A 26977-nucleotide genomic window follows, 5' to 3' on the forward strand; every position below is an offset into this window, starting at 1 on the left:
GTCGCCCCTTTCAAATGAGGGGGCACGGGTGGCCCAGTCCTCTAAGGCGCCGCGATTCGCTGTGCAGAGTTGCGTCCCTTGGCCACGCCAGAAACCTATGATTGTGGGTTTGAATCCCTGTTCGCCCCAATTATGTTTCTAGGATTGTCAGCACCATACCTGTGCTCGTGGGTTTCACTGAAGAGGAAAACGTCTGAGACCTGCATTACTTTGGGCTTTCCTCTCACGCCGTGATATAACTGGAATACTGTTAAAAGCAGTGTTAAACCCAACTCACTCACCTTTCAAGTGATTGATTGCGTTGTACCCCGAGGGTGTGGATCTGAGTTCATCCACTGGACTGCCTGGTCTTAACTCAAATATTTACATGGAGCTGGATGTCGAATATTGCTGACTGTCTTTAACATCATTCAAAAGTTGTGATCTAACTGGTATACTGTTCAAAACAGTGTTAAACCAGTTATAGAAACTAACAATTCTATTCCACTAATAGTCATTATGATAGCATATACCAAAACCCCTACAAATAGTAAATGTCTACTCTTCCTCAAGGTACGTCAACTATTGGGCAGTTTGGCAAGGACTATGGGACTAGTGCCAATGTCAAACGTTAGTTAAAAAATTCACTCACTCAATGAATGAAGTACAATTAATATTTGAATGAGGATTTATTTCATGTTTTCACCACGTTCCTATATTCATTATGCATCTGTACAGTGCTGACCTCTGTGGTCAAGTGGATTGAGCTTCTGCCCAGAGAGATGGTGGTTTGAACCCAACAACATTTAAAGATGATGCTTGTTGTTACCCTGCCTTGTCCTCGGCATGAAGTGGCTAAAACAAGGACTGGTGGGCTCGGAGTCATTGTACCGTGTTTGAGTGAGGAATTCATGTTAAACAGCGACATGGTATCTCAGTGGGCCAGCACTTTGAAACTGACACTATTCCGGACTAGTACGAGTAGCCACGCACACTCACGTGCAAGCACATCACTCGTGCAAGAATCTTGACCACGACTATCAACCCCATTTGGCCTCACCTCCTGTACACTGCTCGGTACAGTACACTGGGGCTGATGGGTCCATGGGCATTCTGATCACTCCTGTACATAAAGTACAAACTGAAGACATCTGTATTATTACTGACAACATTAATCTAATTCACTTAAATGGAATTTTCATTATTTGATTCAATTGTCAGGAATATATATAATCAACAAACCACTTGCTGTAAGGTGAGTATTTATTCTGTCTGTGAAGTGAGGGAAGCTAAACTACATAAAGCATACAAGCAGTTCAACAATTTGCTCCAGTTAACTAAAATCAATACAATTGCTAAAGAACTAAAACAACCTTTATTACGAAACATTCCACGTTTACTGCATTTTTGCATTCTCTCGTGGCTAAAGTACTTGTTTTGTACCAATCAGCTACTATTGATTGTTTGGGCTCCACATCTCTCCCGTATGTTCCCGCAGTTCACACAACTCTTGTATAGGAGTAATTAGGTGTGACTGCCATTTTTAACATTGTTTGATTCAGGTCCGAAACAAGCCTCTGGTAGAGAATTGGTTCTGGGTATTACCTTAACAGAATGGAGATATAGTAACTGCTTAAACAAGGATGGGTTTCACAGAAACTTTCGCTGAGCATAGAAGCTTACATTTTTGCCCCAAAACCTCAGGTCAGGTTGAAAAAATATACAAAACAGAAACTCTAATTTCACATATATTTCCTCTCGTGATTCGTCATTATTCATTGTGTTTTGAAGATAACTGCTCAATAGGTTTTAATTAGATAGTGCTCTTAATTAATTTCAATTTGGCAGATTCATAAACCAAGTTTCAAAATGTCTGGCCTCAATGACCAGGTCTTCATTACAGTCGTGCCTCGTTTATACGGACACTTGCGTCATTTCACAATTCGTCCGTATAAAGGAATTTCCGTATAACTGAAACCAGCTTCTTACTGGAAGAGTTACTTCCCTTCAATTATTCAACTCATGACAGATGACAGAACAAACAGATACATCCACTCAATCTTTATTCATACACGTTTCAAAAAGTCTGTCATGGAAGTTTTAACTTTACCACATTTTGAGGTTTGAATTTTAAACAATAATGTGTCACTTGGTTAATTGACTTCTCACGAATCAAAGAATTACCACCAGCGGAAGTGTATTGTCCGGATAAGTGAGACAATTTTGTGTGCATTTCAGTGTTTTGTGTATGAAAATGACCGTCCGGTTCCGGAAACTGAATTTCCGTATATACGGGTAAATTTATATAGTAATTATTTCGTTTTGAATGAAAATCGTCCGGGAACCGAGGTTTCCGGATATCTGAAGTCCGTATAAGCGGGGCACGACTGTATAAGGTGGTCGTTTCATGGTAAATCAGATGATGTTATACCTGGTGATCACTCCTAGCACTGGGAGAATAATTACTGTATACATGGTCTGGAACTTCAATAAGTTTGTTGTTTAATGCTCTACTCAGCAATATTCCAGCTATATGACAGCGTTCTTAAAAATAATCGAATCTGGACCAGACAATCCAGTAATTGACATCATGAGCATCGATCCATGCATTTGGGATATGATGACGTGCATCAACCAAGTCAGCGAGCCTGACAACCTTGATCCCATTAGTTGCCTCTTACAACAAGCATAGTCGCCTTTTATGGCAAGAACTTCAAGATGAAAGAAGTATATATTTTGACATCAGTCTCCTCTAGAATAAACTTCATTACTGAGACAGGTAGACAACTGCAGCAAGATACAAATATACAATGATATTTAAACAAGTTTATAGTGTCATTATTTATGATACATAATATCAACATGGATGTACAATTATATTGTATATAAACTAAAAAAACTATTAAATAACAATAATTTGGCACAACTAAGGGTAATAAATACTACATGTTATACAGACATCATATTCTGCATAAGATATGCTTGTATGTGGGAGAAGTGGCCATATTTGATTTTCTGCTGATGCATAGCGTACAACTTCTGTGACATGACAGGTAAATAGTGAGGCGGACCACCAGGCTCCTCTAGCACATAAATGTGAGAGCTACAACCATAACATAAGGCTTAAAAAAATAAAAGAATTGGTTCTCTGGCAATGGCTTTTGAAAATGTAGTGCGTGCATGCAGTTGTTTTTTGTTGCTCTATTATTTATTTATTTTTGGGGGGGGGGGTTCAAATTAGTATGTTACCAAATAATAAGTTGTGTACGATCAATCTGGCAAAGGACCTCCTTATATATAAATGCATTCCCTTGATGGGAAATAGAATAAATAATTACATAAAAAAATAATAAATGTATTCCTTGGGAGTAAAATTTAGTATTTGACTACCAGTGTGCATAATATACAGCAAAGAGTGAGCTTAGGTATTATTTCACTACGTGGAGACATTAGCACATAACACTGGAAGTAGCATGTCAACAACTCTGTACTGAAGTGAGTCATGTTACAGTATTGGGCAATGGAAGTGTTTGGTGTGTATCTGGACTTACCCCGGTATGTTGTCTTATTTTTGTCTACATCAATTTCGTCAAAATGGTGTACATACTAATCGGCAAATCACAATATTCGGCGGAATATTTACTGATTCATATATTTTTAAAAAAAGGGATATAGAAACAAACCATGAGGCAGACTTTGATGATGCTGGCAGTGCCTGAGAACCAAGATTTATTTTTTAAGCCAAAGTGTAAATACTGAGATCATGGAGTCTGTTCCGCACAGCAAGTGTTTTATGAGAATTGTGGAAATATAATAGCGACTGTCCCAAGGAACATGGCTGGGTTAAGTACAGTGCTGATCAGATCGTAATGTTTCCAACATCTCGTAACATTAAGATAACAATTGTGTAAGTCAGTATGTAAAATAGCCTCTGATAATCAGGCAAATATCGGTTAAAAAATATGACCTGTGAATGCTGGAGGTATCAGCCTGTGTTTTGATTGGACACACAGTTTTACCTGAAGCCCACATGGCAGTGAAGAGAGTGCTCAGTTATCAACTGGCTGAGATCTAATTGCATAGATTCTTCCCATCAATTCTAACATCAGTAAACAGGCAGAATATGAACACAACAGCAGCTACAGATATCTGGATGTTGGTGCTTATTATTTCGAACAGTGAAATGTTTGTATGAAATGAAGAGACATTACATGCATTTTTCAGGCACACACATATCTTTAGAGTCTGCAGTCCTGTAACTTGTGGGAATACTTGTGAAAATAAACACAAAGTCAGCGATCTAACCCACTCAGCCACCCAGACTTCCACAAAATGGAAGTCCAACAACTGGTAGTCTTGATCACATACATACATGGCTTAGTGAGTTAAATCACTGACTTAGTGTGCTGGTGATAAGGTGTCTCTCTCTGAGAGTGTGGGTTCCAATCCCGGATGGGACTCAACCCCCAAAAAGTATGAGAACTTCTACTTAACTAAGAAAGTGTAATCCCATATTAACATTTGTTACTATGAACAGTTGGAATCACAGACATGGTGAAACACTGATTTATACATGTACATAATCATGGAAGAATCCAATCTACGTGATGTAAATACGGTCACAAGCCAGTATCGCATCACAGAACACCAGCAGATACGTCTGTCTTGACTACTGCCTCCAGACAGACAATACACAGCCAGACTTGACGAGTGTGCTAGAATACAGCAACATGTAGTGTTTTTGAGCACAAGAAATACATAATATGAGCTCTCAAGTTCAAGACAGTGTTATAGAACAAGACATTGACATATATTCAGGTGTGGAGATGCTTTGTTCGGTGATACGGATACTGTGATAAAATGTGTAACAAGTTGAAGTAAGTCCAATCTCAGAACTTCCACACGGCCCTGACTAAATCCAGAAGGAAAATCACCAAAATACTGGCACCTCCTTGAGCTCCTCACCCAGATCTTCCTCTTCTTCCTCCTTCACTTTCTTCTTCTTCTTCTTTTTGGCAGCATCTACTTTCTCCACCTGTGTTTTCTCGACTGGATCTTCGATGTCAGTCAACACCAGATCCTTCACGGTACTGGTCTCACTTTGAACACTGCCCTCTGTGTCTGTCACTTCAGTCACAGAGCTGCTGGTCTCACTCAGGGCATCGCTGGTGCAGGAAGTGTGCCCCTGTGAGGAGTTCACACTGGCAGTGGTGGACAGGAAGTCATCCTCACTCGCATCAATACTGGCATCATCGGGGACATTGGCACGCAGGATTGATTTGATGGCTGCAACAGTGCTCTTCTTCACCTTATTTTCACTGAGAGTTATTTTTCGTAATTTGCCAGGGTAGTTTTGCAGTAGATCTAACAGAAGCTGAAAACAATATATTTGACACAATTAATATTTATCTGATAAATATTTTATAAGGTGCAATCAGGCGATACTGAGATGGTCCCATTAAAGTATGTTAAGCAAGCCTTTAGTGTTCGAATAAGACAGGATCATATCAAAAATATTCCAAATATGTCAACATATGTTTACTCTGATCCGGACGTTTCAAGTCTATTTTTAGCCAATAACTGTGGTGAGATGACAACATCTTCGCACAATGCAGGGTAGAAGGTATCACATTACATTTTGGAATTAATTCCTCTGCAGTCAAAAGTGATGTCATTATTCCAGGAAAAAGGTGAGGTGAAATTGGGTTTATAACGTCACGTTCAAGATTATTGCACTTATATATAGCGACGTGCATGCACATGTGTGTGTGTGTGCCTTCTTTTACTAGTCCGGCCTAAAGCCGATGTTATAGTGCCAGACCACTTATAGATCTTGAAGATAGGGAATTTATGTCAGTGAAACAACTGGTCATCTCACTGCAAAGTAAAAAAACATATCAGTTCAATCAAAACATTTTTCCTGCAGTTGTTATCAGGTCCATTGGCCTTAAAGTAAAACTTAACAGAGCATTAGAGGTTAACAGGTACTGGTGTCATGCATAGACTGGTGTACCTGTGCTGTCTTCTCTGTGACCCCGGTGCCTTCGAAGTCGAGGGCCTCAATCTGCTGGTTGGCTGCCACGCCCACCAGCAGGCTGCTGGCCCCGATGTCCTCCAAATTGTTGTAGTCGAGGTAGACACGCCTCAGGTTTGGGGAGTGGGCCACTGTCATGGCTAGACTTGCCCATCCAGCTGTGCTGATCCTTGTGTTGGCACTGAGACCCAGTTCAGATAAACCTTGAGTACAAAACAATAGAGTTCTATGACTCCCTGCTTTCCAAAATGAAGGTCCTGAAGAGTGTATGTTATCCATTTTGGGGGAAGTTATTTGATTTAGATGTAGAGTTACATCTGCTGTGGTAATTTCACTGGTTGGGATGTTCAGTCTTATTAAAGTCTTTTTAAAATCTCATATTAGCTCTTGCTAATGATAAACGAAGATCTGAGGACATCCCATTATGAATCTCATCCAAACGACCTTTCATCCGACCAATCATGTTTGTTTAATGCTGTACTCAGCAATATGTCAGCCATTACCCTTTCAGTCTTGAGTCACACAAATACATATGAACATTTGTAAAATCTCAACATCAACACCAGTGCGAAATTACCTAATGTATCATTTTCAACTTGCTTAGCTGTATTTCTTTACAGTTGTTGTATTACTGAGGGGAGGCAGGCATCACACATACATGAAATCTACAGCCAAAATGTAACTCCATAATACCAACCTAGTTCGGCAAGTGTGGAAACTGGACTTTTATAGCCAGTTAACTCTCATGCCTTGGGAAGATTGAAAAAATCTATCAATACTCAATATGAATGATAGCTTATAAGTACATATGAAATGGTTCCAAAAATTATCGGGAGCCCTGTTTAGACATTTGAAAGCAACATGGATCTGCTTCACTGTTTCTGCTGACCAACCTTCTTGCTCTGATGTTGGCATCAGCAAAAGCCTTAAGTGTTGTATAGCAGCATCTCCCAAGTCACAGTCACCAACGTCAAGGGATGTTACATGAGAGCTGTATGACAATGCCTCTGCTATCACCTTCAGTCCTTCATCACCTATCGGGTTACCATGGATACTGGAGTAAAAAAGTCAGAGATAATCTTGTGACTGATATCTCCCAGACTGACAACATGCACATAGATCGGACAAAATTATCCCTCCCCCCCCAAAAAGATATTACATCAACACAGTGGAGGAAAATTTACTTCGGCCGTCTGTCCTTTGACAGCCTGAAAATCTATTTTTGCATTTCTTTCAGTATATTTTAGTCTTAGTTTATGGATTAGTATTATGTGATTTAACCATATTCAGACTTTGGACTAGTGGATGGTAGATAGCTTTGGGTAGGTTTTGTTTGTTTGTTTGTTGTTTAATGCCGCACTCAGAAATATTCCAGCTATATGACGACAGTCTGTATATAATCGAGTCTGGACCAGACAATCCAGTGATTGACATCATGAGCATTGATCTATGCAAATGGGATACGATGACATACATCAACCAAGTCAACGACCCTGACCCTCTATCCGGTTAGTCAACTCTTACAACAAGCATGGGTTGCTAAAGACCAATTCTAAACCGGATCTTAACAGGTCGCTTTGGTATTTAAAAACTGTAATGCACACTATGCATAAATCAGGTTTTCGCAGATTAAAACAATATGCACACTGGTTCATTAATTCTTCATTAGCATATCATTGTACCATAACGTGTAGTAATAGATAAACGTGGGTTATGTTTGATTCAATGAATGTGCTATTTGAGAACGTTTGATGACTATTGTCATCAAGTCACGTACTGTAATGACTTCAGAAGCTTGTTTTTCCTCAGAGCTTGTGCCAGGAGTTCTATTCGTTGTTGGTCGGAGATGACTCCAACACTGAGGGACATCTGTAACAATGATGTACTGCGACCGCTACTTTTCATCAGTCGTTTAAAGTTTACATCTGAAATCTTACAATTTCTCAAAGAAATTATTCTGAGCTGATTGCTCTCCAGCAAATCTCCAATTTCCTTGATGTGCTCTTTAGTCAGTTCCACATCTGAATGCTCTATTGCGTTAACAAGCATTGTGCTGGACGCTCGCAGTAGCGAGAAAGCAATACCTGTACTTAGTAAGTCATTGACGGGCACCTGCCGCCATCTTTTCGTTTCTACAACAATCCAGACTCGAAGCAAAGGCAAAGCTTATTCCGGATTGGTTAAAATTGTCGAAGCTCCATACATTGAGGGTGTAATGTGCGGAGCTTCACGACAAATTCGCTAACACCGCCGTCGGTGGCCGCGTGTCTTAGAATATTTGACACAGAATTCTAGACAGCATTTTAAGAGTGTAAAAATAATACGAAATATGTGAAACGTAACATGCGAACGCGCAATTCTGTAGCGCATTTTATGTGAGGAATGTACGTCATATAAATACAATAGAAATATTTATGCTGTAAGCTTTTTATAATCTGCATTTGTACTTTGTGCATTTGGACATTTGGACTCATTTTCTGCAAAGTCCCATCTTCAGACGGTTTATGTAATGGTTGCAGTATTTGAATATAATATAATGACACGAAACGACATCTCAGTTAACGACACGAATACGATATTCCAGTTAACGACACGAATACGACATCTCAGTAAAAGACACTAACACAACCACTGTGAATTGTGTGAAACACATGTACAATTTGTAATTCAAATACACAGTTTCTACGTTGAAAACGACCCGGAAAGACCGGAGTAGAACAGGTCTTCAGCAACCCATTCTTGCCGTAAAAGGCGACTAACGGGATCGGGTGGGTCAGGCTCGCCGACTTGGTTGATGCATGTCATCGTATCCAAATTACGTGGATCGATGCTCATGATTTCAATCACTGGATTGTCTGGCCCTGACTTGATTATTTACAAACCGCCGTCATATAGCTGAAGTATTGCTGAGTGCGGCGTTAAACAAGAATCCAAAAAGACAAACATATTGAAAACATATGTCACAATTTCCTTGACCAGCATAAAAACACATGACCTGTTATTCTAAATAATGACGTGGTGTGCTGGTTATTCTTGTAATCGTATTTTAACATATTTGAGCTACAACAGGAACACTTACATCATACATCCATTCCTGTAAATATACAAAACCAATTCTTTTTATGTTACTTTGTACCTACATAATGAAAAACCAAAACATATTGTTTACAGATAACAGACTCCGATTGACGTTTATCAATTGTTCTGCTCCATATGATTTACAAACACATTCATAAAGTTGAAGAAAGTTAGAAGAATCCTGGCAAATGTGTTGCTTCTCCTTTTCCCTTCGTTTGTCATGTCTCACGTTCGGCTATTTCCGCCAAGCCCGGAAAAAACGTCACTGTTTAAGCCAGCACCCTCTGTTGGCAGAGTGGTAACGGGCGACCAAGTCGTACACGGCGCCACAATTCGCTGTGCAGAGTTGCGTCCCTTGGATCACCGAACACCGCTTCGTCCCGATGATGTTTCTTGGTCTTTCAGCACTATACCTGTGCACGTGGGTTTCCCAAAGTCGTAAACGTCTGAGACCTGCATCACTTCGGGCTTTCCTCCCACATTAAGTTGACTCGCCGTGAAATTTATAGTTTCTAATGTATGTAGAAAACTGTTAATATCCAAACACCCCTTCTAATTCATCCCAAACCTCACACTAAGACAAGAAAGAATGACCTGAATGTGTTTATTGACGAAAGATACGGCCGTGGGGCCATATACCACCACATGCATAACCTGATACACAATGAGGCGGGCATAAAACGTCGCAACACAATTCGATCACACTACTGGATAATACAACAATTAATAACAATGGAGAGAACTAAGATCTGGTTTAAAAAAGATTGCTGTTGTACCACCGTTCACAAAACGAGTGAGTGAGTATGGTGTTATGCCGCTTTTAGCAACATTCCACCAATATCACGCCGGGGACACCAGAAACATTGTACCCATGTGGGGAATCGAACCCGGATCTTCGGCGTGACGAACGAACGCTTTAACCACTAGCTATAGGCTAGCTCACCACCCGTTCACGAATGGACACATTCCAGCAAGATGTCTGTGGTGTTTTGAGCGTAGAAACACGATAAATCACGGATGGTCTCGTGTAAATGTTTCAGATCCACTCTGGGTTTTTCTCGATAGGTGAAGACGTGTCTGCATGGCGGCGTCCTAACGAACGTCATGCGTACGTCAACGTAGGGCAACGTGACAGATTTGGGATTGGGTCTGTAATTATATAGGGCGGGATCTGACTGCCAGAACGCCTGTGCATATTGTCCATGGAAGGGTCATTGGACAGCACTACCTATGCAACATATTGGCGCCAAAAGTTGTGGCGTTTGTCTTTCAAGACGACGACCCTCATGCACACCGTGCATGTATCGTAACTGAATACCTCCATCTGCAAAACATCACCAGAATGGAATGGCTAGCCACGAGTCTGTCCCCTTCCCGAGGGGCGAGGACATTTCCAAATTTGAAGCATCGGTGACCAATATGATTTCTGATGCAATTCCCTTTTTTTAACTTGTACCAAATATTCCCTATTATTTTCAGCTTAACACTTGACTTGCCGTTGGATGTGTTTGTGACAGGTGCTCGAAGTTCATTTTCACCTGTGCCAGTTCTACAGTTTGTGAGACGGCTTGTCTTCAGTGACCATGATACTTATTATTTGAAATATAAGATTTGTTACCTTTGACATTACAAAACTAACACATTTTTCAATTTTCAAGGGTAAGGTCTGAAAATTTTACATGTACTCCAAAATTCCACTTTCGTTTCTTTTGAAAAGCCAAAATATTACTCCAAATAAAAAATATCAGTTGTAACCCGATTACGATCTATATCGCACAAGCCCCTATAAAATCTTCGCCCTTCTCCACTGACCAACAACAGGTTCACCAACAACGCTATTCCATATTTACGTTAACCAAGAATATAGCGCATGGCACTGTTATGAACAGCATTTATTTATGAAAAATTATAAGTACCCCATATTGCAACATCATATTCAATATTCGACCGATTTATGATTGATTCAACTTAGAATAAGCATATATTGCATACCACCCAACATTTTATATTTTGTGATTTCCCTGCTCCCTGAATTTGCCACACATTTAGCCATACGCGCATAATTCAAACACCAAAACATTCTAACTGGATATCTCCATATGAAAAAAAAAACTAAAACAAAAATGTACCGAACTACACCGACGTTTCTCGAAAATGCAGTTCTGGACTCGGCGATTTTAAAGCCATTTTATTGGAAGCACATGAATTATGTAGACACTAGAGTGAGTGAGTGAGTATGGTTTTACGCCGCTTTTAGCAATATTACAGCAATATCACGGCGGGGGACACCAGAAATGGGCTTCACACATTGTACCCATGTCGGGATTCGAACCTGGTTCTTCGGCGTGACGAGCGAACGCTTTAACCACTAGGCTACCCGACCTCCATTGTAGACACTCGAGCAATACATTGCACTTGATTTCGATTTCATCGATTAAAACAAGAGCAGTTGCATAGGCCAGAGCTGCAACGTTGGTATCACCAGTATCTATACCCCATGCTAAATTGCTAAGGGTTACAATAAGATCATTAATTCATACATTAAGAGTAAGGGAGATAGCAAACAACCCTGTTTTAAACCACATTGTGCATCAAACCAGGGTGTAAACACTAAACTCTATTAATACTTACAGAATATTTGACATTTTTATAAAGTGACATAACAGGTTAAAACATGTTCCATTGACATCTATATATCTCAAGGTCCTTCCAATACATCTTTGCGAACGCTTGGAGACACGATTCAGTTTGAACCGATCGCAGCCCACACTCCTATAAATCAACGCTTTCGACAAGAATACCCCACCCTCGTCTTATTATTGCTTTCAGCTTCAACCCACGGAGGAATTTTATGCACGAGGTATTAATGGATCAAACTTTATGCCATTCTCGAGGATCATCTAGCTTGTGTCAATATGCCCTTCGACTGTGTGGGGCAATGTTGCTGCGTTTATACCCCAGTCGTGACAACATAGTCATTCTCTGCAACTTGGTTATGTAAGCGTTAAATTCAAAGGTTTTTTTATATCAGTTTACGTTGTCTTCAAATATTCCCAAGTGTTTTACATGTGCCGCATTCCCCCTTTCTTCACGAATAACTAGTGTCATCACTGATTTTCGATGATCTATTCATACAATTTTCACTTTTATTTTTCATTACGCCCCATTGGAATTTCGGCGGATGATTGAGCTGATTATTCTCTGTATTTGACGTCAATGTGTTTTTTTGAACACACGCAAACAGCGTACAAGTAGCTTGGTGAAAATCTGACAAAGATTGATATTAAATGGCCCGACCGTTTGTGTGTTTTAGATATTAAACCAAACTGGAATTTCCCCTTATAAGGTACCTGTATCAGAACACTAATGACTTGAACAAATTTCATTTAAAGGGAGGTTTGACTTAATTGTATAAATGGGACTTCGGGCCACAGGACATAATGAACAATAACAAATGTTTTTTTCGTCTAAATGCTTTTAACAATGCCCGTGAAACTAAAACATTTCTATTTGAATGTATTTCGCGTTATTATTTATTACTAGATTGTCCCAGTCATATAAAACGCAAGTCACTCCCTCACTGTTCTTAGATTGAAGTGTATAATTGAGATGACGAGTAATGTTTGACTTTACGGCTCATTTTATGCTGCAATTCATTTGAATCTTTTTGCTTAATATAAGACCTTGTGTAATTATTTTTATGATTTTAATGACGTACAGAAGTTTTAATGACGTAAAGAAACTGCTTTTTAGATTTAACCTGGAAAGGAAGGTAACTCCGATCCTGATGTCTTACAATGTAGTCATGAAACAAGATTGATAATAGGGTTAATTGTTGGTTTGCTGGTTGTGTGTGTGTGTGTGTGTGTGTGTGTGTGTGTGTGTGTGTGTGTGTGTGTGTGTGTGTGTGTGTGTGTGTGTGTGTGTGTGTGTGTGTGGAAAAGGTGGTGGGGAGGTAATGTTGGTAATTCGAACCCACAATCATAGGTTTCTGGCGTGCCCAAGGGACGCAACTCTGCACAGCGAATCGCGGCGCTTAGATGACTGGGCCCCCGAATAAATACCAGTAGTTACTTATCACTCAAGTTTAATATAAAAAATATTCTACAGTGGAAACTATGCTATTACCAATTGGATTGACATGCTCTTTCGGTTTGTGTTTATAAAGGCTGGTTGTACGGCCGCGTGTGTATATTGCGTCAGACGCAGTGGTAGGGAGAACTTGTCAGTCAGTGAGCTGCGGTTGTACAGGCCGACAACGTTCAAGTGAGTACCGTCATGGCTGACGCTAAAGACTCCCTAGTCCAGGATGAGGATGAGGTCACCCCGTGGACTGTCCAGAGCGTTTCCCAGAAAGGCGTGGACTACAACAAGCTCATAGGTAGGAGCCCTCCATTGACTCTGTATTGCAAATAATCGTATCATAGTCTCGTCCCCGCGGGCTGGTATCGCACTCTGTTTCCGTGGGCGGATACAGCTTTTTTAAAAGGGGGGTGCACAATTAAGATCTATTTATTGTCTTTGGTGGTAATCTATACAGAAAATTAATTTTTTTCGGGGGTTGCGGGCAGAGACCACATCGGTTCATTGTACTGTCTGTTTTGTTTGTTTGTGATGAATGGTAGTTGTTTTCTCTTTTATTGTAATCGTGTGCTAAATCCATCATTAATCTTAGTATTTCCTTCGAAGCTAGTTTTCTGCTGCTTTTGTCGTATCATGATTGATGCTGTCAGGAAATTCCATCACAAATTCCCCAGTCATTTACACACACCCAGGACACTTCATTTCTGGTACAAAAAAACTGAATTTCTTGATATCTTAAACGAACAAACTATTAACTTTCTGGCAAAGACAAGAAAACAGCCATGTTTGATGGTGGCTACAAATGAAACAAACAAGAAATGGTTATGCGATTGTTATGTATTTGATACGGGTATCATAGTTGTGTTTTAGACCTACGTTTGCATTCTTTCGGCGACTGTTTTCAGGCCAGTAACGTTATGATAAAGTTTGTAATTATTTGGTCAAATACCATTTTCAAGTGTATCCTTCCTTTTCCCCGGTATAATAGTTGTCTGACAATGCGCCCCAAACTGTGCACCTTGAAAACACATTAACGACAGCCTTTGATCGTTCCCTTCAGATGGTGGTGTTATATTTCTCTTATGTTATCAACACGCAGTATTGAAAATAGAAAAATAGCTGGTTAGCTATAAACCATTATGGGATTTTTTTACTTGTAATAGAATTTTTTTGTAAATAATATGGAAAGAAAAGTGATCAACACAGAAATTAAGTAGTTGGATAAATAAATAAATAAATAAATAAAAAATTCTGATTTTAATTAAAACAACAAGGATTTCATACATTGATGCACTGTTTTTCAACCTACCTAACATTTAGTCAGATATTTGATTATTTCCCAATTCATTGACTAACACACCCAAATATATGGTGCATTATGTCACATAATACCTGATAGACGCATTTAGAATAGTAAGATACGGCCAAAGATATAAAACAGTTTGATTTTTGTTATCTATTAATTTGTTTGCATTATTTTTATACAGGTAGCCCAATCCGAAGGTGAATAGTTGATTAGTTTGAAATATAAGATACTATAAGTACCAATCAATTTAAACTATATTTTTAGGGTTCTTAAAATATTTCAGATTCCCCGTTTCCGTACATAGAACGTGCATAAACTTTATCTCAGCGTTGTGCAATTTAATAATATATTGCAAAGAAGATGTATATTCTAAATTGTATAAATTTAAAACTTCATTAATGTAATTAATTCAACCATATCTTAGATTCCGTGCTCCATGAAACTCAAGTCAACAGTAATTTTCAACTTCTGTACTCATACACTGCGCTTTTTCTGTTATATAAGTTATTTAAGAAGGGACTTTCTCCATACGGAATTTGTTTGTATAGTTAAAGTCTACCGGAGGCAGTCTGTAGGTACACACCTCGTTATTGTCATACAGTGGCAAACGTCAACCATATATATATATTCTTTCTCCTCCATAGGAGAGTTACAAACATATAGATACAGCATTTACAAGTGTACGAAAACAGGCATTCTTATATTAAGTCTATCTCTGCTCACATGTCAGAACATATAATGTTTCTTCACAAGGTCTATATATTTCTTCAATTTGAAGAGACCTTTGACTGCAGCTTTTGTAAAGTTCTCTACCGTCTCTGGATTTGCTGGGATCGAGGGGCGTGCATGCTAGGAGACAGAAAACTAACTCAGTTTCCTGCTCGTTACGGAGAGCCACGCTGACTTCCACTGGACAAGTGTCGACTAAGCTACACCACAAATTGTCTCTGAGTTGTTCTGTCTGTGGACATATACACACAACATGAACGAGCAAGTCCTGGTGGGCCAACTTACACAAGTCACACACTCACTGGACTTTCCCAGGTCTCCAGACTGCGCACAAGTGGATCACGAAGGTTGCAGCTTGTGTCAGATCTGGATTTCTTCTAGCAATTTCCCATGCTTTATGGGGAGAGATAACCGATGAATCTTCTTAAAATGCATTAGGTCAGGATCAGAGTTTATGCGTCTTCTCCATGCTTCAAGATCATTCGCTTTAATGGCATCTTTCACAACTTTCATCCAGGTATGACAGCTGGGGAATGTACCATGGGTACTAAAGCTGCTCAAGAATTGCTCAAGATTATATTTAGCCAAAATACGTTTATGTCAGGAACATAACCCAGGGAAGTGGTAGCGCAATAGTAATCGGAGAGGGAAAGCCTAGTACTGAAAAGTCTTCTCGGAAGGAACGTTATTCTGCTATTGCATAGGTTCCCTAGAAACAGAAGTTTTTAATATTTAGTTAGTTTCAACATATTCTATTGACAAAACAATCGGATTGGACAAAAGTGATCCACGTACGAGATGCTCTCCCTTATTGGAATATCAATATATTAGCATCAGTGGAATTTATACAAGTTTGGCTTTATAAGAAAACAGTATCAAATATTCGCGGTGACATTGCTGGAATATTGCTCAAGGCGGCATGAAACCATACTCACTCACTCACTCAAACTCAAATATGGGCAAATATGTACAATGTACAGTGCAACTAATATTTCACATTTGATAGCTAAAAGGCATGCCGAGGGGCGTGGCTATCTATACAAAATAAATGCATTACCTGTTGAAAAATGGTAATAAAACCATCAGTAGAAATATAAAATTGGGAGTTCAAATGTATAATTACAGTAAAAGACATGGTTATTGGAATAGTTTGGTTGCTATGATGTATTTCTGAACAGACTTAAAAATCGAAATCGTGGTACCATGTGATGATTTCTTATCACCAAAAGGATATTTTTTTCCTAAATTTGAAAGAATTCCTTCACGCGCTTTGTCCTTTAACAGTTTGCCTGTGTAGTGAGTTATTTGTACATTCAAGGACAATTACAAATGCATGAAATTTGATCAGGTTTGTTTACACGGTATGAATCAGTATTGCAGTTACAAATGTACGACACTAATGTCTTGGTCATAAATGTAACATGTTAACTGCTCTCTCCCCACAGTCGTAGTAGTTAGGAACTTCTGTTGATTTCAAATTTATTACGTTTATAAATGTTGCAATAATGTTATTAATTTCACTTCATTATCAAACGTTTGCAAGGGACACAACACACTGGGAATAAGGAATTTTTGAAAGTTGTTGTGCAGGCGAAAAGTATAACTATCATGTTATTTCCATGACGAATATTATACCTAGAAACCCAAACATTGTCATAATCTATAATCTCCACTAAAAGCACAGTCGATTGTAATTGAGTGTGCATCGGCGTTATTTCAGCCATACTGCGACCAGAGTCATTTGTACGATTCCGACAATACGTGCTTATAAAGCTCTACCAAATAGTGACGATGCCAGGTGTTTGCGAAAAGGTGAGCGCATTCTGCCCGGCGCAGGCACCCGTTACAAACACATGCAAAGGCAAGTCAGTTGTCCACCAGACAAAACACGGAACATATGGCACACGTGAAAATAGGGAATTGCATTGGACATTATATTTGTCACTGATGCGTCAAACTAGGTAAAGTCGCCCACATGTCTACATCATAAAACATTTGAAAGCTTTACTATGCCCTTGCTCAAACAACTTTTGTGCAAGAGTCGTATGAGGTTTTTCGTTCAAGGATCATGCTCGATTGTTTTGAAATGTAAACACCAAAGTCTAGAGCTTCTGGAATTTTACTCGACATAAAGGGAAAGTCATTAGAAGTCATCCCTTTTGTCATACAGCCTTGTAGAGTGTATTTGTATTTCGGAATCGTTATAAATAGATCCAAATATGAAACAGATGAGGCGGTTTCACTGGTTTCTTATATTTCTAGTTTAGTTTTCTGACCGTTATTGAACGCTATACCTACAGCTTAAATTAAACGTCTTGGCCAAATTCCCTTGGATTGGTTTTGCCAATCTGAGCAGAAATTTCGATTTATATGAGAGATCAGCAAGGAAGGCACATTGATAGGTCAACCGGTGAACTGGTGCGTTTTGATAGTTTGGGATTTTTGAAAAGATATATTTCGAGTTTCCATGGCAACAATTTTGACTTCGGTTGGAAATGACGGTTGTGCTCGTTTTCGGGGCATATCTTCGAAACCGCACACTATTTCTTCACCAAACTTAGTCCATTGATAGGTCTAGTGTTGAACTATATAGTCCATCTATTATTTCTCTTCTTCACATTGTCCTTCTCATGGACCTTTATGTATGACAAGTGCAGATAATACATTAATTTTTTTTAGCGATGATGGATACCCTACATGTGTTTAAAATACACTTTAAAATTGTAATTATAAATCAGTTGTTTTCGGTCTGACCAGACAAGTTTGGCAGCCTCAAAATAACAGAGGACCTCATCAAGAGAATTGAACGTGTGACAGGGAAGAAACCACATCGCTTCCTCACCAGGGAAATTTTCTTCTCACACAGGTATAGCATTTTAAATATTATTATGATTATTATTGTGATTATGATTATCAGCACCACCATCATCATCATCTTCATCACCACCAGCATCACCATAACAATGGCAAAATACAATATTTGTGATTCTGAAAAAAGAGCTACACTTTTTACCTGGAACACTGGATGAATGAACGGATACACTTAATACTGTTCACAAAGATCAGCCTAAATTCTAGCGTTTATGTCAATTGAATATAACGTGATTACTTAATATGTAAATAAGTGAATGTTGATGTACCTGACTGGTCCCGATGGAATGGTTTGTATTTGAACGACAACACGCCATGATGTTGTCCACCAGTAACGTCCTGTGTCCTGCACAGAGAGCTGGGCCAAGTCCTGGACATGTACGAGAAGAAGCAACCGTTCTACCTGTACACTGGCCGCGGACCGTCATCAGAGGCCATGCACCTGGGCCATCTCATACCATTCATCTTCACTAAGTGAGTCAATAATACATGTTGATGTAATACGATGACACAGAGGAACCTTATACTATTTATCTTCACTAAATGAAGCCAAACACCTGGGTCATCTAACACCCATCTCGAGGCTATTGTGTTAAGTGACTATAAAATCCAGTTTCCATCCTTGCCGAACGAGGCTTGCATTATGGAGTTGTGTTTTGGCTGGACTAACGAGTCTGTGCAAAGTCCAATCAAAATTGCGTAACGATGTCGACATCTGGTTCGTCAACTGCTACACAGAATTCGGTCGTTTTCAGGATTTGCAAAGCATATCTACCACCACGTCAACAGATATTTTCCTAATCATTTCATGGTTTTTTTCAAGGTGCTCACATGATTTGATGCACTTCGCGAATTATTTATTACAATAAACTTTTTCAATTATCGATCAGATCGTCTTGACTGGGCGCTGCCATTTTGTTTGAATTTAAGTGATATGGGAGATGGAATCTGATAGTCAATAGGAAGGACATAGAAGGGACATAACTCGTAATAGCCACTGGTGGCGCTACGATCGAGGCCAGAAATTCCAGTCAAGCTCGACAAGTGTGACAGGACTTTTATAGTCAGTTAACGCCCTTGCCCCGGGAAGATGTCTTATATCATTCATCTTCCCGTTGTGCGTCAATAATAGCCGATGACATAGCACGACGAGTGAGTGAGTGATTTTGATTTAACGCCGCTTTGAACCTACTTCCAGTTATATCACGACGAGTCAGCTTGGTGCTGACAAAACTAGAAACATAATTAGGGCGAACTGGGATTCGAACCCACAATCACAGGTCTTTGTCATGGCCACGTGACGCAACTCTGCACAGCGAATAGCAGCGCCTTAGACGAGCGGGCCACCCGTGCTCCCGACGACAGAGGGAAACCTTATGCCATTCATCTTCAGTACTAAGATGTTATATTACCTTGGGATATAGAATGTTTTACAATTAAGTCATGCATCTTCACTGAGTGAATCAATACCTAAAGATATTATATTACCATGGGATACAGAACCTTTTAAATTAAGTCATCCATCTTCACTGAATGAATCAATACCTAAAGATATTATATTACCATTGGATACAGAACCTTTTACAATTAAGTCATGCATCTTCACTGAGTGAATCAATACTTAAAGGTTACCATTGTGCCATTCATCTTTACAGAGGGAAACAATCTGTCAATGGTCGAATCAGAACTAACATATGCTTGTATGCACATACTGTTACAGTAAACTACGTTTATAACGAACACGCTTATAATAAACTAACGGATATAACGAACTGTTTTAGGTCCCGGACATTTGCTGTATAATTTAGATGAAATATGCTTATAACGAACTACATTTATAACGAAATAGTGGTCCCTTGGAGTTCGTTATAACCGTAGTGAACTATGTTTATATGCGTCAAATAGACTGATACAATGGTTGTGTTGAAATAGGAGATATATGGAATAGCTGAATGGGCAATATTTCAGATGGCTACAGGATACGTTCGATGTTCCGTTGGTGATCCAGATGACGGATGACGAGAAGTTCCTGTGGAGGGACCTGGAACTGGAGGAGGCACATCGCCTCGCGCATGAGAACGCCAAGGACATCATCGCTTGTGGATTTGATCTTGACAAGACCTTCATCTTCAGTGACCTTGAATATATTGGGTAAATCTTGACTGTTTATCGCCTACCACAATGGTTACAGTACCACGCTGGGGTAGTTTGTTTGTTATATATATACTAATATATCTGTTGATGGGCTGATCACATAGTGGAAACAACACATATCGAGCAGCGATGTGAAACATTTTCCCGACATCAGAATGAATAACGACCAACTAGGCTGAATTGTTTTTGTTGGTTGGTTGGTTTAGACGTCCCAATCAATGTACAACTGTGTCAAAATACATGTATCTTAGCTTCAGTTATCTTCAAGGTCAAGTTTCTATTGCTCGTTTAGAGGCTCCATCGAGTTCTACAAGAACATTTGTCGTGTGGAAAAGCTGGTGACGGTCAATCAAGCCAAGGGAATATTTGGCTTCACAGACAGCGACTGTATCGGCCAGATCAGTTTCCCGGCCATCCAGGCGGCGCCCAGCTTCAGCTCCTCCTTCCCACAGATCTTCAACGGAAGGAGTGACGTTCCCTGCCTCATCCCCTGTGCAATAGATCAGGTAGGTGACAATTAAACCTACCAGATCATAATCTATTAGTTCACCGTAAGTTTGAGAACTAACTCGAAAGAACCTCGTGTGTCACAGCAAATGGAATTTATTTACAAACCCACAGGACCCGTATTTCCGGATGACACGTGACGTAGCGCCCAGGATGAAATGCCACAAACCAGCCCTGGTTCACTCCGTGTTCTTTCCGGCTCTGAAGGGGGCTAAGGGGAAGATGAGTGCCAGCGACCCAACATCATCTATCTTCCTAACTGACTCTGACATGGAGATTGCCGAAAAGGTTAGGTGCCATTTAAACGTATATTTCAGGAGAGACTACACGTGATAAATGAAGCTAAGCAGTTTAACTGTTCGTAATTCATGCAACTGAAAGGAAAGGCGCCCACATTATTTAACGCTTTTCTTTGCAGGTTAAAAAGTACGCATTTTCAGGCGGCAGGGACACAAAAGAGGATCAGGAAAAACATGGTGGTGACTGTTCCATCGATGTGTCCTACCAGTACCTCAGGTTCTTCCTGGATGATGATGCTAAACTGAAGGCTATCGAAGAGGTGAGTACGACAGTTGTGTGGTTGAGAATGCTACAAATGATGACTCCGAGCCGACCAGTCCTTGCTTTAGCCCCTTAATGTCAAACGGGTAATGACAGGGTAACAACAAGTACCATTTTAAAACGTCTTTTGGTATGACGCGGCCGGGGATCGAAACCTGGACCTTCCGCGTTCCGGGCGGACGCTCTACCACCAGACCACGGAGGCGGTCCTGCCTTCCGAAATTGACTTGCCTTAAAAAGAAACTCATTCGTAGTTAGATTCGGGCTAGATACCAGTGTCATTATGTGATTGGTAAGAAAATTGTCCAACATCAAAATAAAACGGTTTTGTCATTTGAACACGATAAAGGAATATCATGACATGTCACCAAAGGTAATTGCTAATGTCTTTCTTGTCGAATCTGTATTAGATTAGGACAATTCAGGCAATTCTTTGCAAAGCGTAAAAGTAAGATTTTGAGAAAACATTTAAGGTAAGAATTGATGCAAGCGACATCGGTGCTGGCGGTGTGTTCGATCAGTCTGTCTGTTACTTCACGCACACACAAATACACAAAATTGAGAAAGAAATCCTTAATTTGATTGTGTCATTGCAACATTTTGAGGTGTATATGGGAACTACAAAGCATCCTATGAAATAAATATATTAGCTACAAAAATATAAGGGAACTGGTGATGTAATGACGATGTCTGTCAACTTAATTTCGGGCATATAGATCAATACCTGATGTGTCGATACAAGCACGACACCTCGATGGCATACTGTTGATTAACTTGCGTATGACTGCCCTTCGTATTGCTCGCCATTCCGCCTGAAGAGCTACCCAAAGTTGGGCCAGGTTCGCGGTTGCTGGGTCTCTGGCCTGCACTCTCCATCGGAAAACATCCACAGATGTTCTGTTGGAGAGATGTCAGAGGACTGAGCGGGCCAGTCCAATGTCCGTTTCGTCTGGTCTGGCATTGTCATCTTGAAGTTCAAAATTTCTTCCAATAATTCTAGCGAATAGAACAACGACAGGACGGAAAGAATCGTCAACATATCGCTGGCCATTCAAATGTTCATTCAGAACAACCTAATCCGTTTGCGTGTCCTGTGTGACACTGCTCAGTGCCATGACACTACCGCCCCCTTGCCGATCATGGTCCAGAATTGTTTCCCTGGCATACGGCTCGCCGCTACGTCGCCAACAACGTTTTCGGTCATCTGTGAATCGGAGGCAAATCCTTGATTCGTCTGTAAATGTGGTGTGACGCAATTGGCACACAGCCCGTCCCTGGTGTCGCCACGCCCACTCCAATCTTTACCGCCTATGGTAAGTTGTAAGGGTCACACCCTTCGTAGGACGCCTTGCTTTCAGGTGGTCTACATGGAGGTAGATGTTGAAATTCACCTTCCTGTAATTGTACGGAATTTTCTTTTGATAACAGGAACAGATTTGAATCTTTTGCGTTGTACAATTAATATAATGAGACAATTTTGTCCTAGAGTCGTTTTTTTAGGCCTGCCACGCCCAGGTTTAATTGCACCCCCACCCGTTTGACGGTACTTGTCGGTACTTTGACCCCTCTAATTTCATTGTGATCAGACGTCGCGTTCAGATGCAACGCCACGGTATTGTAAATGTAACCTCAATGATAGCTACACTCAAATCATTAGGTCCCTTATTTTTGTCGGAAGTATATAAAATGTAATTACATGATTAGTAATTATTAATTGGACCCATGAAGATTCGGGATAGAATAGGTCCTCAGCAACCCATGCTTGCCGTAAAAGGCGACTATGCTTGTCTTAGGAGGCGACTAACGGGTTCGAGTGGTCAGGCTCACTGACTTGGTTGATGCATGTCATTGTATCCGAATTGCGTAGATCGATGTTCATGATGTCAATCACTGGATTGTCCTGTCCAGTCTCGATTATTTACAGACCGCCGTCATAAAGCTGGAATATTGCTGAGTGCGGCGTTTAACAACAAACAAACAAAGCATAGGTGAATGGATGGACAGAAACTGTAGAGTACACTTATGTTTTACAGATGCATGGAGGCTGACTCATATTACTGGGCGTATATAATATTCCCCTAACTGAAATATATATCATCAGTATAATTACAAAGATATGTCCGAACAGGGATAGGAAAAGGCAAAAAATAACTTACCGTTTTAATTCAAATGAAAAGGGCGTGTGTTTTTAAATATAGAAAGAAATAGTTTGGACTGTGTGAATGGGTTAGCTTGAAAAACTGATTATACAAATAGAATTTCAGACAGCTTTGGCTGTACGAACACTTCTAAACACAGACAAAAGGCAACATAAATGTTCATAAAACACTTAAACACATATGAGAAACAAGCCCCGAACTGCAAACTTTTGCCGATGTCTGAGGTTAAGGACGACTCAGTGGTATGGGATCCAACTCGGCGTATAGTTGTTCTATCGACTTCAAATCTGACGACTATAACTGTTACACATGCTGTGTTCGGTCTAGCTTTGTTCAGGGGAGCAATGGACGCCTGTAGGAGTTCATCACAACAGCGTTGGGCTGGTATGTTGCCTGGCTCTAGGTTTGTTATATCGATTAGGGAAAATTCAACATTCCCTCACAATTGAAACAGATAACACAAGCGACCCCTATAGTGGTCAAGAGGGGATACTGCTTTATCGCGAGAAAGCGATAAAGCGATGTCCCCTCTCGGCCACCATATTAGTCGCCTCTTACGGCAAGCATGGGTGGCTGAGGACCATTCTTACCCGGTCTTCATGAGTTTTCTGCAATGCAACATATGCGATATGCATTTGCCGTGCCTTTTTTATATTGATATATGACAGAGGTTGTCACTTTTATTATGGGCTTAAATCTCAACAATCATAACTGGATAATACTTGAAATGAAGTATCCTCATATAACGATGTCCCTCTATTACCAAAATGTTATATCCCCATATCGTCGTATCGTGTGACCATATCGTAATATCGACATTTTCCTTTATCGCATGTCGGTGGCGTCGTCGCCATGCGTCGTATGATCCTGTAAAGCAATATCGTTACATCGTACCGTCGCGATATGGCGTTCGTAATAGACTACGATACGAGGATGTCCCTTCTCGGCCTCCATACCCAGCACATGTGTTATTTTCTTATTTGCTTGTTTGTTTGGTTGCTATTTTACGCCGCATTATTCCAGCTATATGGCGCTGGTCTGTAAATAATTTAGTCTGAACCAGACAATCCAGTGATCATCAATTTACGCAATTGGGATGGGATGACATGCATCAACCAAGTCAGCAAGCCTGACCACCCGATCCCGTTAGTCGTCTCTTATGACAAACATAGTCGCCTTTTACGGCAAGCATGGGTCGCTGTTTACCTATTTTCTACCCGGATCTTCACGGGTCGGTTTATTTTTATATCCAGTAGTCACTGAAAGACTACGAAAGTTAACTCTGATATTGCAGCGGTACAGCCGTGGGCAGATGATGACTGGAGAGCTGAAACAAGAGCTCATCACAGTGCTCCAGACTCTGGTTGCCGGTCATCGTGAGCGACGTGCACAGGTTTCCGACGCCATGGTGGACTACTACATGAAGCCCCGGAAACTCAAGTACAACTACAATGACCCATCTAAACCTCTGGGCACTTGCTGAGGAGAAAAACCAAAGCAGATGGTGAAAGGTCACTGTCACTGAATGCTGAGTTGATATATTTCAGAATATAATTGCTTCAGATTTGCTGCTACATTACTGATGTGAGGCACATCGATCTCGCCTTTTTCTAATAATATTTAATACATATTTTATTGTCGAATCAGTCTCAAATAATGTTCAAAATTTAAAAAAATAGAACTCCATTTTCTTCTTTTCATGAAAATAATCCCACTCCCCACTCCCCACCCCTACCAATCTCACTGACCACCCTACCGACCCACCCCTTTCCCTTTGATATGTGACCAGTCCAATATGAACATTGAGCCGATGGTATATATGAAGCTATTTTCGATAATGTCTTAGACATTTGGCAATGTTTGTATTTCATGCAATGCAATTAAGAACCAATCGTGTTCACGTGCAAATCAAATACTGCTGGTTGACCGATTGCCTACATCCAATTATGATGATGATGATGATTATGATGATGATGAAACATAAAATCAAGCTTACATGGCTGACTATTCCTCCGAGGGACATGTCCCCAGTTCTTCTCTCCATTGTTTTGCCCCACGTGTTGCACTAATAAAAACATACGTTCACGTTATGTCGTTATGTTTATAACACTTTATACTTACTCTTTACACAACACTTATTGGCACTTACCGCATTTCCTCGATTAAACGCCCTGGCGATTATTTCTTTCAGACACTCAATTCCGTACATAAATAACACCCAGCTTTTTATCGAGAATCGTCGTTTAATCGAGGAAATGCGTATGTTAAACTTTAAATTTTATGGTAGGATACGGTGAGTGTGGGTATGGCATACAGGATTTCAAATAAAGTATCCGATATAAACCAAGATAAATTCTGTCAAAATATTTTACTTTTCAACTTTGTACACGACTCTTCTACACGACAAACTACAGGGAAACACTCCTTGCCATATGGGGCATTTGTCACTAAACGTGGTCACCATAGATATAATTACATCTCTATCTACTTAAGGACATTTTGCAAAAATGAAAACAAATATCATCTGTGAAAACTATGTGAAATGCTGGGCTTCCCCCCAGATAATATCTCTGTGAAATTTGGGGATAGAGAATTTAGGACAAAAGTAGACATCCCCATGGGCATCTATTGTGCTCCCCTCCTTGTGGATCTCATCTTGTGGATATGAGTTGGAATTTCTGCTCGGGTTGGCAAAATCAAAACGCAGGAACTGGGCCAAGAAGTTTATCGTAAGATTGAGGTATATCGATAATCTGATATCGATAAAAAAAATTGTCAGATAGCCAACTACCTTCCACTGATTTATCCACCTGAAATACAAATAACAGAGTGAAAGTTTTTTTAAAAAACTGTAATATCTCCTGCGGAGCCAGTCATTGTTAAAAAAATTGTGTTGTTGATCCCCCGTGATTTCAGTGTTAGAACACACCTGGGCAATGATAAATCACATTTGTTTGAAATCTAGTCACAAACCCCTGTGTATATCAATCGTATCCTATGATATTGGAATCACACGAACAGTTCAGTTCAAGCTGATTCAAGTTTAAGTACTTCCCCAAGGTCACAGAGTGATCGATCCTTTGCGGGAGCGTCGAGTACATGTCTAATACACGTTGATCAAATGTAAATAGGATTTACCCCGAGTGTTTTGGTAGCGAAAAAACACGTATACGTCATAACAACTGAGTGGTGACCTGTATTTCATCCAATGCTAAGCTTCAACCCATTTAGGAACTGCTCAGTTGAGATTGTTAGGTGCTGGCATGTTGTATGGGGACTAATATTTTTTGTCATCTACGGCTGCAAAATCATATATATTTTTTATTAACCGAAAAAATACTTTAGATATCTTGCAACAGTGTATTTTTGGTGACATACAGATTCCTTCTTTCAAACAGTCTGAGGCATAATTTGTTTCTGCATTGCTCTGTGACATGTGTGTGGCAGTGTGAGGGGCAGTGTGTGGGGTAGTGTGTTAAGCAGTGTGAGACAGTGTGTGCAGCAATGTGTGGGGCA

At 40.1% G+C, this 26977-nt stretch overlaps 2 protein-coding genes across 2 annotated transcripts; one reads left to right on the plus strand and one right to left on the minus strand.

The window, feature by feature from the left end:
* Nucleotides 1-1274: 1274 nt before the first annotated feature.
* LOC139442466 (leucine-rich repeat-containing protein 73-like) lies at nt 1275-8107 on the minus strand. Its single transcript, XM_071223274.1, has 4 exons — nt 7791-8107; nt 6907-7067; nt 5993-6216; nt 1275-5353 (listed from the first exon to the last, which is right to left on the minus strand). Exons 1-4 carry the CDS (start codon nt 8060-8062, stop codon nt 4910-4912), a joined length of 1101 nt encoding a protein of 366 aa, XP_071079375.1. The 5' UTR covers nt 8063-8107; the 3' UTR covers nt 1275-4909.
* A 5204-nt stretch (nt 8108-13311) lies between these two features.
* On the plus strand, nt 13312-25508 carry LOC139443126 (tryptophan--tRNA ligase, cytoplasmic-like). Its single transcript, XM_071224073.1, has 8 exons — nt 13312-13472; nt 17967-18075; nt 18435-18554; nt 20049-20231; nt 20527-20740; nt 20856-21029; nt 21160-21300; nt 24756-25508. Exons 1-8 carry the CDS (start codon nt 13370-13372, stop codon nt 24942-24944), a joined length of 1233 nt encoding a protein of 410 aa, XP_071080174.1. The 5' UTR covers nt 13312-13369; the 3' UTR covers nt 24945-25508.
* Nucleotides 25509-26977: the final 1469 nt, after the last annotated feature.

Source organism: Haliotis cracherodii, unplaced genomic scaffold (assembly GCF_022045235.1).
Source record: "Haliotis cracherodii isolate W230 unplaced genomic scaffold, xgHalCrac1.p SCAF_5, whole genome shotgun sequence".
Classification (NCBI taxonomy): Eukaryota; Metazoa; Mollusca; class Gastropoda; order Lepetellida; family Haliotidae; genus Haliotis; species Haliotis cracherodii.